At 36.8% G+C, this 14,828-nt stretch overlaps 1 protein-coding gene across 1 annotated transcript; it reads right to left on the bottom strand.

The window, feature by feature from the left end:
* Positions 1-10,380: 10,380 nt before the first annotated feature.
* On the bottom strand, positions 10,381-14,482 carry LOC131062790 (uncharacterized). Its single transcript, XM_057996521.2, has 2 exons — positions 12,831-14,482; positions 10,381-11,053 (listed from the first exon to the last, which is right to left on the bottom strand). The coding sequence occupies exons 1-2, from the start codon at positions 13,756-13,758 to the stop codon at positions 10,563-10,565; spliced, it is 1,419 nt and encodes a 472-aa protein (XP_057852504.1). The 5' UTR covers positions 13,759-14,482; the 3' UTR covers positions 10,381-10,562.
* Between the last annotated feature and the right edge of the window lie 346 nt (positions 14,483-14,828).

Raw genomic sequence — 14,828 nt, 5'->3', positions numbered from 1 at the left:
CCCATGCTTCACAAATTCATGAATGCTGTCATGTATCTGTAATTACCTGCATGTTTGTTGATAGCCACAGGTAAACCCTCTCTGAACCCTAACTCGAGACAAGGTAAAAGAGTTGCAACTGTCGGGAAAGAAAAATTACAGTTACAGTCTGCATTATCCTCTGCATGGAAGAGACCGCCCATCCCTAATTGCAGAGTTTGTTGAACATGGGTGGGCCACTTTTGGATTTCAAATCATATGTTTCTTCTTCTCCCTGTAAAAGATGAGGTGTATATAATCATTTTCCTAAGGGAGAAAGGGTCGAAGCTGAGATCAGTTGGGTTCAAGGGTTTTTGTATTGATCTCTATTTGAGTGGGAGCTTTTGTAGAAGCATTTTTCATGACCTTGTTGTAGGAGAGATATAGGAAGCATATCCAAAAGGATTGAGACGGAAAGGTTTAATGGAAAACAAATTGAGCTGTGGAAGCTTAAAATGGAGGATATGCTCATAGATCGAGATCTATATGCTATAATATTTGATGTAAAACTTGTCAATATGACTCAAGAGAATTGGGAGTTGTTGGATTGAAAGCCAAGGGTTCAATCATATGTGTTCTTAAATTTTCGTGAAGAGAATATCATGACAAAGCTATAGAAAAGTCTTGGTGAGATTTTTAGGCTAAATACTTGATAAATAAGTTCTTGCTAAGGATGAAGTTGTATTCTCTAAGAATGGAAGGAGGATCCATGGCTGATCACTTGAATTGCTTTAACACGTTTATTGCCCAGTTGTATTCTATTGGTGTGAAGATGGAGGATGAGGATTGTTGCATGAATCTATTATGTTCTTTTCTAGACTCATGGGATCACCTTTGATGGCCATTCAAAGTACCACTACCACCTCTAAGATCGATAAAGTGATTGCATTGTTGCTTTTAGGAGAGATAGAAATAAATTATTATAAAATGGCTAAGGAGGCCCTTGTTGTTTGTGGTAAAACAAAGGAGAAAGGAAAGAAGAAAGATAAGAAGTCAAAATCCAAATCCCTAGGGAGATCTAAGTTTCATGGAAAGTCCAAGCTGAAATTCGGAACTATGATAAAATCAAACATTTTCACAAAGGAGGAGAAAACAAAAGGATGCCTTCAATTTTGATTCAAATAAATCCTTTCATAATGTTGGTGAAACATTTGGCACAACCTTGGCAATGCATGCATTTGAAGATGTTTGGTTGATAGGATGCATACTTTCACATGACCTCACATAGGGGTTGGTTCTCAAAGTATGAAGAATTTGATGGTGAGAAGGTGTATCTAGGTGATGACTCTCATTTGAGTATTGTTGGTTGTGGAAGAGTCAAGATTCAATTAACTGATGGTAGAGTAAAGAGGATCAATGGTGTGTTGTATTTCCCAAATTTGGCATAAAACCTCCTTTCAATGAACAAGTTGAATCATATGGGTGTGCAAATTGTTTTCTCAAGTGGAGAATGCAAGATGATTGGAGAAGCTATCGTGTTGGTGAAGGGTGTTTAAATTGGCACCTTGTTCAAGCTAGATGCATGCATTGTTCAATGCAATAGTTCTTCTAACAAGTTGAAGAAAAGAGCCTTAGTTTCTTCATCCTCATTGATTGATCAAGCAATGAAGAAATTTGTTGCACCTACTTCTGATGGTGATGCCTTTTGGATACCCAAGGGTGTCATTCCTTAGAGATGAAGCTTCTAGCTAAGAAGATAATGTTACGACACCATAGACTCGGCCACATTAGTGAGAAGGGTTTTAGAGCCTTGAAAAATAAATGCCGCATTGAGGAGCTTGATGATTATAATCTCAAGTTTGACTTTTACAAACATTGGATCTATGGAAAATAAAACCATGTTCAATTTTACTCGAGTTTTCATAAATCTTTTGGAGTTTTGGAGTATATTCGTTTTGATGTGTCTAGTCCTATTAATTTTCCTTTGATTTTAAAATCTATATATTTCATTTCATTTATTGATAATTATAGTAGAAGAACATTTGCATACTTCCTTAGAAGTAAATATGAAGTCTTTAGTCAGTTTAAGGGTTAAGGCCTTGGTTGAAAATCGAACTAGTACAAAGATTAGGTGTTTGACAATTGAAAATGGTGGTGAGTTTTTTTTAGAAAATTTTGATAAGTTATGTAAAGAGAGGATTGGGAGGCATAAGATGGCTACATAGACCCCTCAACATAATGGAATTGTGGAGAGGATGAACAAGATGTTGATTGAGAGGGGTAAAAGTATGTTGAGTGGTGCTAGCCTTGAATAGAATTTTTAGGTTGAATTTGTAGCTATTGCTTGTTGATAAGAAACCCATGGAGGTGTGGTAAGAAAAGAAGCCTTAATTGAGACATCTCAGAGTAGTTGGTTGTGAGGCATATGCATATGTGCTGAATGAGAAGAGGTTAAATTTGGAGAATGAGGCAATTAAATGTATCTTCATTGACTATGGTGTTGGTGTGAAGTCATACATGATTAAGGATTTAGTGTTGAACTGTAGCTAGAGAAAGAAGAATGAACTATGTACTCTTGTTGGACCTCATGATGAGGAGAGCTTTAAGAGCTTTAAAATTTCTGAAGAAGAGGAAGAACCTCAACCTCAACCTCAACCAATAAGGAGGTCCACAAGAATTAGGAAACAAACAAAAAGGTTTGGTTATTCATGGTTGGATTCCAATTATATTTTTTCTTTAATTGCTAACATTGATGAGCCTAGGGACTATAAAAGAGGCTATGGGTATGAGTGACACAAATTCTTGGATGAAGAGATGGTAGCATTAAAGAAAAATAATATATGGGATTTGATACCTTTTGTCTAAAGGGCGTAATTCTATAAGTTGTAAATGGGTGTTCAAGAAAAAGTGATCTTGATGGCAATGTTGAGAAGCATAAAGCATAGTTGGTTGTGAAGGGGTGTTCACAAGTGGAGGGAATTGATTATAGTGAAATATTCTCTCCTATAGAAAATTAGGCATCTTGTAGATGGATTCGAAGACAACTTTATTTCATGGTGATTTGGAGTCACAACTAGAGTATTTTGTGGTAAAAGGTAAAGAAAAATCGGTTTGCAAGTTGAAGAAGCCTATGTATGGTTTGAAACAGTCTCTTAGGATGTGATACCCAAAGTTTGATACTTGTGTTGAGTTTGATATTTCAAAGGTCTAAATCCAATCATTGTGTATACTATAAAATTGATAATGGCCGCATTCTCATTATTGCATTGTGTGTGGATGATATATTATTTTTTGGAATGGTAAAGGTTTGATTTTAGACTTAAAGTCTTAGTTTTCAGCATAGCTTGAGATGAAAGATCCAGGTGCATCTAAGTACATTTTAGGAATGTAAATCATAAGAGATAGAGACAAAAAAAAGCTTTGGTTAGGCTAGAGAAAGTTATGTGAACTCGTCGTTGGAGAGAATTAACAAGATATCTTGTAGATCCTTGGTAGTTCTTATTTTGCAAGGAACAAAATTATTTGTGGAGGATTGTCCAAAATCTCCTACTGAGATGGAGGACATGACTAGAAATGTGAGTGTTGTTGGCAGTCTAATGTATGTCATGGTCTGTAGGAAGCCAAACATTTCCCAAGCAATGAGAGCCGTGAGACAGTTTATGGCTAATCTAGGATGGGTACATTGGGATGTGGTGAATAGAGTGTTCAGAGACTTGAGAGGTACTTTTGAGTATTCCCTATGTTTTTATGGTTGTCTTATTGCCCACCACAATTCAATTTTTATTCATGGATATGTGGATTTAGATTGGGAAAGTAACATTGACAATAGAAGATCAACAAGTGGATATGTATTCATGGTGTTTGGTTGTGGTATTAGTTGGATGAATAAGTGGCAAGATGTAGTCACTTTTTCCACAATATAAGAAGAGTACATGGTAGCTACTAATGCTTGTAAGGAAGGCATTTTTCTTAGACAATTGTGTTTAGATGTTGGGCTTGATGAAGGGGTGACTAGTACCATTTGTTTGTGACGTGACAATCAAAGTGTCATTTTCTTAGCAAAGAATCCCACTTTCTATGCTAGAACAAAGCACATCGATGTTCAGTTCCATTTTGTTTGTGACATGGTGGGAGATTGGAATGTGAAATTGGAGAAGGTTGACACTCGAGAAAATGTTGTGGATGCATTGATGAAGCATGTGAGTACAAAGAAGTTCAAGTGGTGTTTTAATTCCATGGGGGGCCTGAGAACGGTTTGACTCTTGAGAGGTTTTTGACAAATCGGAGAATGTTGGGATTAAGGTGTCTCAACTTTTGCAATTCCTAACATTTAAATATGTGATTAATTATTTATTTTATATTGGTTCTATTTGTCTACTATTTCAAGTCACTTTGTGGGACCTATCAGTGAGGTGGCATCCTACATGGCAGGTGATGTGTATGACATGCATCCTATTTGTGTGGAAGAAAGCATCCCACTTGATGAACTCCAATGTAAGTTGTTTTAGTGGATTTTGTCATAAGTTGTAAGAGTTCTCTCTATGACAGGTTATGACAACTGAATTGGCAACACTATGATAGACTATGACAACCTATATGATAGTGTACGAGTCATGACTAGTTATTTTGTGACAAGAGAGAATCTTGCATGTGGTAGGCACCTTGCATGTCAAGTGGAATTTACGTCATGCATGCAAATGCCTTGCATGTTCAGATTGATGCCAAATTGAATAGCAAGAAAAGTCAAATGCTTTGCATGTTGAGATTGTTGACAATTTGCATAGAAAGTGAAGATTGGTGCATTGCATGTTCTCCTTTTTGCTTTGCATGCATGTAGTGAAGAGGATGATGACACATAGCAGTCTCGGGTGTCCATCTTGGTGGTCTATGAATATGTGTTATTTTGGAGTGATTTGTATTACAAGTTGAAGAATTTTAGAGATACCATTATGTTATCAAAATTGCTCCAAAATCTTGTTGTGTGAAGACTCTTGAAAGAGCATAGCTTTGCAATTGTATCATAAAATTTAATTTACTATTAATACATTGGGTTGCGCTTTGGAGTGTGGGGTTTTTCTTCTGAAAATAGGTTTTCCCCATGTAAGCAATGTGCTATAGTGTTTATTTTCTTTTGAATATATATTTAAGTTAATTTGAATGTGCATCTGAATCTGTATCAATCAAAGGCTCTATGAAAGTTTTGCATTATCCTCCCCACATAGATTGGTATAGGAAGTTGTTTCTGCTCATCTGACTTACTTTCAACCAAAAGCATCACATTCCAACACAAAAGGAAGTGAAAATTTGGGAAAAAAATCAATGAACATGAACATTACTTTTCCAGTTTGTTAAAAGTCTACTCGATAACATATGTCCCTTTAAATACTTCCTTCTTAGTTAGATCTATGAGTAGTACTGTGAGTTGAGAAAACTATTTTACGAACCTTCTGTAGTAGTTGCATAATTCCAAGAATCTTCTTAATTGTGACACATTCTTAGGGAGTGACCAATACCTAATAGCTTGAATTCTTTTTGGTTCACTTGGATCCCTTGCTCATTGATGACATGAACCAAATACAAAATCTCCTTAGGCCCAAATTTGCACTTTGATTCTTTACCAAGAATGAGTGCTTCTTCAATATGTCAAATCTTCATCGACATACTTCAAGAGCTCTTCTGAAGTTTTACCATATATCAAGGTATCATGAAAGAAAACTAAGAGACACTTAATTGTTTTCTAAATACCTTATTCATTCATGGTTGAAAGGTTGCAAGAGAATTAGTCAAACCAAAGGGCATGACTAAGAATTTGAAATGTCCACAATTACACTTGAAAGCAGTCTTTTGAAAATCTTCACTCCTCATTTTGATTCGATGGTACCCTGAGCGTAGATTGATATTTCAGAAATATACAGCTCCATGCAGCTCATCTATCAATTCATTAATTTTGGGAATGAGGTATAGGTTCTTGATTATTTTCCCAATACCCGGTAACCATATACATCCTCATGGTATTGTCCTTTTTCTTCACTAGCACTATTGAAGAGGCAAATGGGCTAGAGCTTGGCCTTATTTGACCATATCCAAAAGCTCCTTTATTGCTTTCTTGATTTCTTCCTTTTGGATCCTAGGGTGACAATAAGGAGTGGTTATCACTGGCTTTGCAGTTTGCACCAATTTCAAGCTCAATAATATGTTGGAAACTTTGATTAGGTGGTTGTTCTAGGGGTATTCCAGAAAATGTTGTTGTTCTTGTCCAACAAGTTCTGCACATCAATATGGTAACCATTCATGTTCATGGATGACTGTTTTGGTGTGATAAAGCAGTTGGCTGCTGTAAAGTGGAAAATTGGATCCTAGTGGTTCCCCACCTAGGAGAGAGAAATGAAACCACTAGGATGATTTTCTCTTCGGAGATACTTTACATTCAAAAGAGGGGTTGAATCCACTAGATCCAAATCCAAGGGAAATAAAGATGTGAATGCCAAGTGGATAGCAAGGGGTTGGAATGTAATTCGCCCTCTTTGGTAAATAGATATGTTGACTTGTTGACTATGCAGAAAAGGAAGACAAAATGGATGAAACAAGGAGCTACTGATTTGGGATCGCGCTATAACTTCGGATCTAAGACATTTAGACTGATACAGATCTGCCTTGCAAATTTGGAGAAAAGTTGTCCAGACCATGTTGAAGTTGCACATGGTCCTCCGAAAATCTGTGAGCCGAAAAGGGTTTTTCCATCTTTGTAAATGAAGCCTAAACCTACAATTACAGCCGCGCACCTGCAACCTACACATAGAAAAGAAAGGGAGAAGGGTTGTGGATAGGGGTTTGCCTTAGTCAAACCCCGGTTGAAGAATCAACCTTGAAAGGAAGTAATTGCAAATACTTAAATGTGAATAATGGAAGTGTATACCTTGTAGATCTGCAATTTGTTGATGATGGTTGCTTTGCTTCTTGAATGTAATCACAAGTATTGCATGTAACATGACAAAACCCTAACACACATACATGCTTGCAAATGAATGTTGTAATGTTGCTCCAATGAATGAGTGAAGAAGACACATGAAGAAGACGAAGACTTGATGAATGCTTGAAGACTTGAACGCTTGATAATGATAATGGAGAATTTTCGCTTGTTTACCCAATTTTTGCTTATCTTCGCTTATGTAAATGAGAGGACTAGATCCCCTTTTATACTTGCCTAAGAAGATTAATTTTCACCTCACCGAAGGCCGACATAGGGGAAATTGAATCTCGAAGAGCAAATTAGGGTCAAGGAATCTCGAAGAGCAAATTAGGGTCAAGGGTTAGATGGACCCATTTTAGGGCCACCCAAAGAGGGAGGACAGGGACACCACGCCCTTGTCCTACCCTATTTTGGGGCTTGGACAGGGTCACAAGGGCTGAACCAGGAGGAGATTTTGAAGAATAATGCAGAGAGGGGTCCCAATTGAGTAGGGAGATGCAATCGCTAGGGTGAGGACCTAAAACACGGTCAAATTTGCAAGGGTCACAATTTTATGACACTACAGCCGCCCAAGCTACTTGTCCACTCATGAAATCTCTTTCCTTCCTTTTGTTAGTAATTACTTCAGGTGCTCCATTTTAGATGAGCCAGGTGGAGGGTATTTGTCTTCCTTGCCTTGGAATTCTAGTGTTGGTGTTTTATATGATGATATTGTTGATGGTGATGTTAGTTTATCTTAAGAATCATGCTTACAGTTCTCAGAGTAAAGGGATGGAGTTTGTTGATGATTTTTCTGATCAACTTGAGGTGTAGAGTGTTCGTGGGCCATGTTCTAACAGTGACTTTGACATGGAAGCTTCACCTTTGCTTCCTATGCCAATTAGGATTTATCAGGAGTCATAGCTTCAAGAGTTTTGAATTTAGAGTTAGATATTTCGAGAAGGATATTAAGGTCTTATGCACTCTTCTAATATTATGATGGCAGGGTAGACATATGTTGGCAGGTCTAGGTGACCGATTATTGTAGTGGTCTATTTTTGTATTTTTATACAGTTGTAATGTTTCTTGGTTAATATTTGTACTCAGCTGCTCGAAGAAGCTATATTTGTAGACTATATCAAATATAAAAAATAAAGTAAGCATACAATGATTATGCAAAAGTGCATCCTGTTGCAAATTTTCAATAAGCCAGAGTTGACATTCTGTGAGACATGAGATTCTCCTTTTTCTCAATATTCTAGAAGCAAAATTCTCTGGCTTACAAACTAATTAAATCAACTAAAAGGAGATCAGCCACACTTTATCAGCATGTGTCTTGGACGATTCGAAATTTATTATTAAGAGAATGAATTTATATTGTAAGGTGTACATAGTTGGAATGTGAACTGAAACTAAATGGGGGTGTTGATGCATGGATGGCTCTGGATGATAATCAAGAACAGCATAAAGAAGATTGTACAATGCAGGCTTGGCGTTCTTTGAACGCTGTTATTGGATGTGATTTTGGCTATGCAAACATGAGAGTTTTCTAGACATTGAATGGTGAGAAGGTTTACTCTGTGACTTGCAATTCAGATGATTCAGTCATCCACTGTGTCCAGCAATTGTAGCCACTTATGATGTGACCATGTCAATGAATTTCGGTCAGAGACAGTTTGAGTGCCTGGCTGCCAATGACCAAGGGTGGCCATTCCATGCTTCAGAAAGCCACTGCAAAGTGATTCTGTAAAATTCGCCTCAAAATGTGTTTACAAGGACAGCAGCCATATTTTTCAATGGGTAGAATCGATGCACAGTGGCTAGAAAATCTTGAGAATTCTAATCAGATATGCAGCGCAAACAGTTACATTCTGAGACTGATTCGGAATTCTTTGAGATCTGCTTTGATGAAAAAAATAAACAGATACAGAGAATTTATCTATACACAGAGTTCTTTGCTATATACATAATTCCAGCTTGTCCAATTTTGGGCTGCTGCAATTTTCATCTGACACAGTAGTGTTTCCTCCTGGGATCAAAATCTTCAGCCCCTAACAAAATCTATAAATAAAAAAGGAAATTTGCGCTGTATCCAGAAAATCAAAATCTAAAAGTGTCTACAAGTGGAAATCTGAAAATGGATCAATCTGTAATAGACGAAAACTTGAAGTCTTCTGGATTCAATTTGCTCATGTACTTTTGACCAGCACCCATTCACACCATTCCAGCTGCACATTTCATGAGAAAATATGACATGGCTGGTTAATATTCTAGTAGAAAATAGACAGATAATTTTCCAACTTATGGTTCATCTAGCTTAATCCAGTTTGCTTGTAGTTCTGGTCAAAGTTTCAAACAACCCAAGCTTTAATTAAGCTGTTAAAATAATTCCATGGTAAGTTTATTAACATTTCCCTGTAAAAGCATATGCACTTCAATAAAGGACTACCCAGTTCCAAATCCCATTGAGCATCTACTGTTAAGGAGCACCAGGTCTAAAACACCAGTAAGATGCGGTGCATGTTCCATTTAACTTTCCGTTGTATTTTAAATATTATACTATCAAAAGCACCAACTAATCAATTAGTAATTACAAAATGCAAGAAAAAATTGGCACATGTTTGTCAAGTGTTGTCCGAGGTAAACATAATAGAAAGAACAAAATTATCTTCTATTTCTTGCTAGATGTTTGTTGTCCAATAATATGAACAGCATATCCACAAGGAGGAGGAACTCCTGCCATGCACTTAAACATGGATTGTTAGTGTTTGGTAGTGTGATGGCAATGTTTTCGGACAAATTTGACCTTGCAATCCAGAATCCATAACAGATTTACTATAGTTTCTGTTTGCTGCATTTCTTCTCATTGTTGGGTAGAAATTTTACAGACCAAGACTAATTTCTGACTCTCAATTTATGATTGAATAATGCACATATGGCAAAGATCTTCGCTCTCAGCTGGCACTTGTACTCGGATCAAATATGTTTTTTTAATATACATTCAATTTTGAAATAAACTGATCAGATTCCCAAACAAACAATGGGCATTTACTGATCAAAATCAGCAAATCAACATATCCTAATGAGTAAACTCTTAGTAGCGGATTTATAAAAGTCAAAGTTTGGCATGCTTTTTATTGTAAACATGCCCAGGTGACCCTTTAAATGTAAAAACTTAAGTCACTTATCATAAGGCTTGCCATCTAGATCAGTTTCTTGGTCAAGCTGTTCACCAAGAGAAAGAAAACGGGTGAACTCTAAAAGGAAGAGAGATTTTAAAGTTCATTGGATAAAAGAAACAGAAGTGCGGTGTGGTGGGCTTACTGGTTTGATCGAAATGTTAGCTTGACTTTGGATCAAAAAAGTTATGTCAAGACTAGCTTCTTCTGGAAGCTTTCCCTCCATAATCTAAGCTAAAAAATTGCATCTTTCTGTTTGGGACATCATTTATCTTTAGAATTAAGGATACAATATTCAGAAAACTATGAAATATGATAATATTGAAGCATAGTAGCAACTAGCACCACAGTCTGTCTATTTATAAACGATTCAAAACATATTAGCTTAGAAAATTATGAAAGGAATGATACATACTCAGACAATCATGAAAATATCACACGGCAAATAATACATTGTGTTGACAAAGTGTCTGCATTTATTTAATACTTTCATCAAGAGGGATCTCAAAAAACTCTGATTCGGTCTCCGAATACACATGTTTGTGTTGCAGTTCTGAATTGGAACTCTCAAAATTTCCTAGCCACTGTGCATCAATTCTGCCCATTGAGAAAAGTTCATCACTGTCATAAACATATCTTGAGAGAAATTTAACAGAACTATTTTTGAGTAACATTTTAACACATGGATTCGCCACCCTATGGTCATTGGCAGGCAAATAGTTGAACTGACTCTGCCCAAAATTTACCAACACTGTCACATCATAGTTGGCTGCAATTGTTGGATACAGAGGATGACTGAACTCATCTGAATTGCAAGTTAGAGAGTAAACCTGCTCACCATTCATTGTATAGAAAACTCTCCTATTGGCAGGGTTGAAACCACATCCAATTACACTTTTTACACCCCAAGCTTGCTTTGCAGAAATTGGTTTATATTGTTCTTGGTGATCATCCAAATGTGCCATCCCTGAATCAACACCCACACATGATATCAATTCAAAATGCAACTTTTTGGAAGTTGCAATTTAAATTCATTCCATTAACATAACTGATAGCCCAATCTAATAAACAGGAAGTACAACAGTATTTAAAGTGAAACGAAGCAATAAATTCTCGATGAACATCACCAAAGGGAAGGGTGTAAAGGTGCCCACTAATGTCATCACTATAGTAGCAAGGATATTGCAACCAACTCATACAAGCAAAATCTACAGTACTACTTTTACATAAGCTAATTTTACATGTATATGTCTTGGAAATGACATGTTGTATCCTTATCAGATTTGAAATGCCCCTTTATACTATGAGATAAATCTTAAATTGCCCATATTCTGTTACGTGTATGCTTCTGTCACTTCAAAATATAACACTATTCAATGAAGAGATTGAAAATGGACTTGTGTGTTGAACTGCAGGGTATGCTGTTGTGTTGCATCATAAATTTTTCCATAATTTTGTGATTAACATAAGCATTCAAAACAAAATGGAGCAATGAGAGAGACTATTTATGCATCCTTTTTAACTTTTGATCTCTCATTTTATCCGACAATGGCATTTAGATAAGGAACATCTCTCACTTTTTCAAGACTGTCATCTCTGGCAAATGAAAGTTTACCAGAACAGCTTGCAATTGTGAAAAAATGTTTGATATAATTAAGTTGGACACATAGGCTTGTGATCCTGTAATTTAACTAATGAAATTTCACACCCAAAGATACTTTAGAGTTGTGGATATGGCTAATCTAGTTGATTTAATTTGGTTTCAAACCAAATAATTATTTCATCCTTTTTCTATCCCGGGAGACTGATAATACCTCAAGCAGTATGCATTTCCAAACATAACCATGTCTTCAACAAAACGCCATAAAATACCTACACGGTTAAATTCTGATGCCCTCAAGGAGTAAACGTGTAAGGTTTTCTCTGTGCAACACCCAAACCACAAGATCGTGTGGCAGGAAAATACCCAATATATTCTGTGATACGGGAAGTTGAGGCCTAAGAGTGACAAAATTCAAATAAGAAAGTCATATGGGCTGAAACAACACTCCTAATTCTTTCAGTCATGGGCGGCGGTGTATTCAAATTTCAGTATATTTTGGACCAAACCCTTACTATTCATACGCCCCCGATAATTTTTATTTCTCTTAGCTTGTAATTTCAATCTCAAAACTCTTCTTTACCTCCCAAAATACATTTTTGCAATCCTTCCAAATGAAATCAGGCAGAATTGTTGAGTTATTTATGCATCCACTTTCTAAGCCCATACATTGGGATACTTTGTTGAAGCAGAAAAATAAATTACAGTTTTAAGATTCCTAATGGCCGCACATTCCCTCAAGCCAGGATTTACAGATAGGCATCAAATTCAAATGGTGTAGGGTTTGAACTCCGAGTCTCTCCATCAGACAGTCATACCCTATCAACCAAAAGTTCAAATAACTTCAACTTATTTATGCATCCATTTTGTATTTCTATACATTGGGTGACTTATTTGAAACAGGAAAGGAAATTACATTGTAATCCTCCTAATGACCACACATTCCCCAAGCCAGTATTCAGACACAGGCACCAATGCATGTGGCATCGGGTTTAATCCCTTAACCTCACCATCTAATAATCAATTCCTATGAACCAGAAGCTCAGATAGCTTCAATTAAATTAAGATACAAATGAGAAATGAACAAAACTATTTTAAAAACCAATCTTAATACAAAACAGGAACGTAAGACATGACTACATACCATTGAGAAAGACTAGTCCAGTTGAATGAAATCCAACAGACCCTGGTTCACAACCTGGTAGCCGATAAACAGCAGTCCCGCCAACTGCAAGCCCCAGAGATATAACCTTAGGACTGCCTGAAGGGTCGAGACAACTGTTTTCAAAATGAGAATCCTTGAAACAGCTTTTGGATCTCTTTCTGGCCAGAACAACTCCCTTATAGTTGGCCTCTAAATCAATATTGACATTTGAGGGCATTACCTCAGAGTTCATATGCTGCGAACAGTCCTCTGAATTGGATGGCTGCGATATAAGTTTAGCATTGTCATCGTCTCCAAAACTCTTGAAGGAACATAAATTTTTAATCTGTACTCCAATATCTGCCAATATTGTAATCTCAAAATAAGCTTCTTCGGGAAACAGAAGATCCCCCATTGCGGGACCTGGGAGAGGCAAGGCAGCCTGCACAGATTGAATGGGTAGCAATAAATTCATATTTTTCTTAGTGGGTAGTCCTGGATTCAACCTAACTTTCTGCATGTAATCAGTCCCTGACTCCATTTCCCAGCTGATCTCAGCTTCAACTCCTCCTCCATTAGAAAAACGATTATACCGGCCCCAAAAATTACTGGGAGAAGAAGGAGTATGTGTTTTTGTAAACCCAAAAGTGATCCACCCATGCTCAATTATCTCTGTAATTAAGGATGGGTGGTCTCTCCAACTGAAGGGCTTGAGAGGATATTGCTGACTGTAATTATAACTCTGCCTCCAAACATTTGCAACTCGGTTGCTGTGTCTCACATTAGGATTCAGAGAGGGAATACTTGTGGCTTCATCTTGTCGATTAGATTTCTTGTGGGAGAGCTTAGAACATTTTATATAAAGAATGCAAGCTATGACTACAACAAATGGCAGGGCTACTGCCAATCCAATCTTCCATGCCTGCATTTGAATTAAGCTAAGACAATCATCAATTCAACCAAAGCAAGTTGGTTTCCGATGTTTTGGGGTATTTTTCAAGAGACACTGCTGGTACTTACAGAAATTCAATGGATCTAAAGCAGACAAGAGGGGAAACTGCTGTAAGGATTCCAAATAAGGCCGAACAAGTACTGCTTAGTTGCAGAGTCTAATTATGAAAATAACCCAATAATCATCCATTGCAAAGCTTTCTTAGACCAGAATGGAATCTCATAATTAAAATAACAACCCAACAAGCATGCCTATGTTACATGAAGCTTTCTCAGACCAGAATAAAATTTGGAAAAACAAATGAATTGTATACCAACAAATGGGCCAACAAGCACAAATTTAGAAAAGATGGGGCCAAAAGGTCTCCTTTTTGGGTTTATGTTTCTCTGAGATACAGAACATGCACCAATCGAGTTCCCCGACAGAGATATGATATGAAATGATATGAAATGATTCCACTGTACAGAGCTATATTCTGTTCATACAACTCAGGTCAAGTCTACTGCAATATCAATCCATATGTCTGTAAATGTACAACCCACTACGCAGATAAGTTTGAACAGGGGACCGACCGAATTGATAGTATGGACATTTCCTAGCATACAAAATGATGGGCGTTCAATCCACGTACCGAATTTTCGCCTCAATTTCTTGATATTTACAATATAGATTTCATTTTTAATTGACTACTATTCCAATTGCCATGAAGACCATGACAAACAAACAAAGCAATAGCCTACTCTTATGTTTTGTCATTCGTTTTTTTCTCATATTTTTCGTGGAAGAAGTGTACTTTTCAATTCTTCTCCTTACGTTTGTCTTTCTTAACGGTAGGGACAGCATCCATAGATTAGGCACGATAATCCACAGTTTAATGAGAATTAGATGCTGGCGCTGCTCAAATTTTTTTACAAACCCAAGTTTGTGGGGTTTATAGGTTCTATTAGTCTGGGGCCCAGGTTTCGAACAGGTATCTCATTTCTATTTTAAAAAACTCCACTCAGATTATCAAGATGTTTAAGTGGGATATGCCTTAAAAACTGTCC

Source organism: Cryptomeria japonica, chromosome 9 (assembly GCF_030272615.1).
Source record: "Cryptomeria japonica chromosome 9, Sugi_1.0, whole genome shotgun sequence".
Lineage (NCBI taxonomy): Eukaryota > Viridiplantae > Streptophyta > Pinopsida > Cupressales > Cupressaceae > Cryptomeria > Cryptomeria japonica.
Note: the sequence above shows the minus strand (reverse complement) of the source record. Positions and strands in the feature narration are given on the sequence as shown.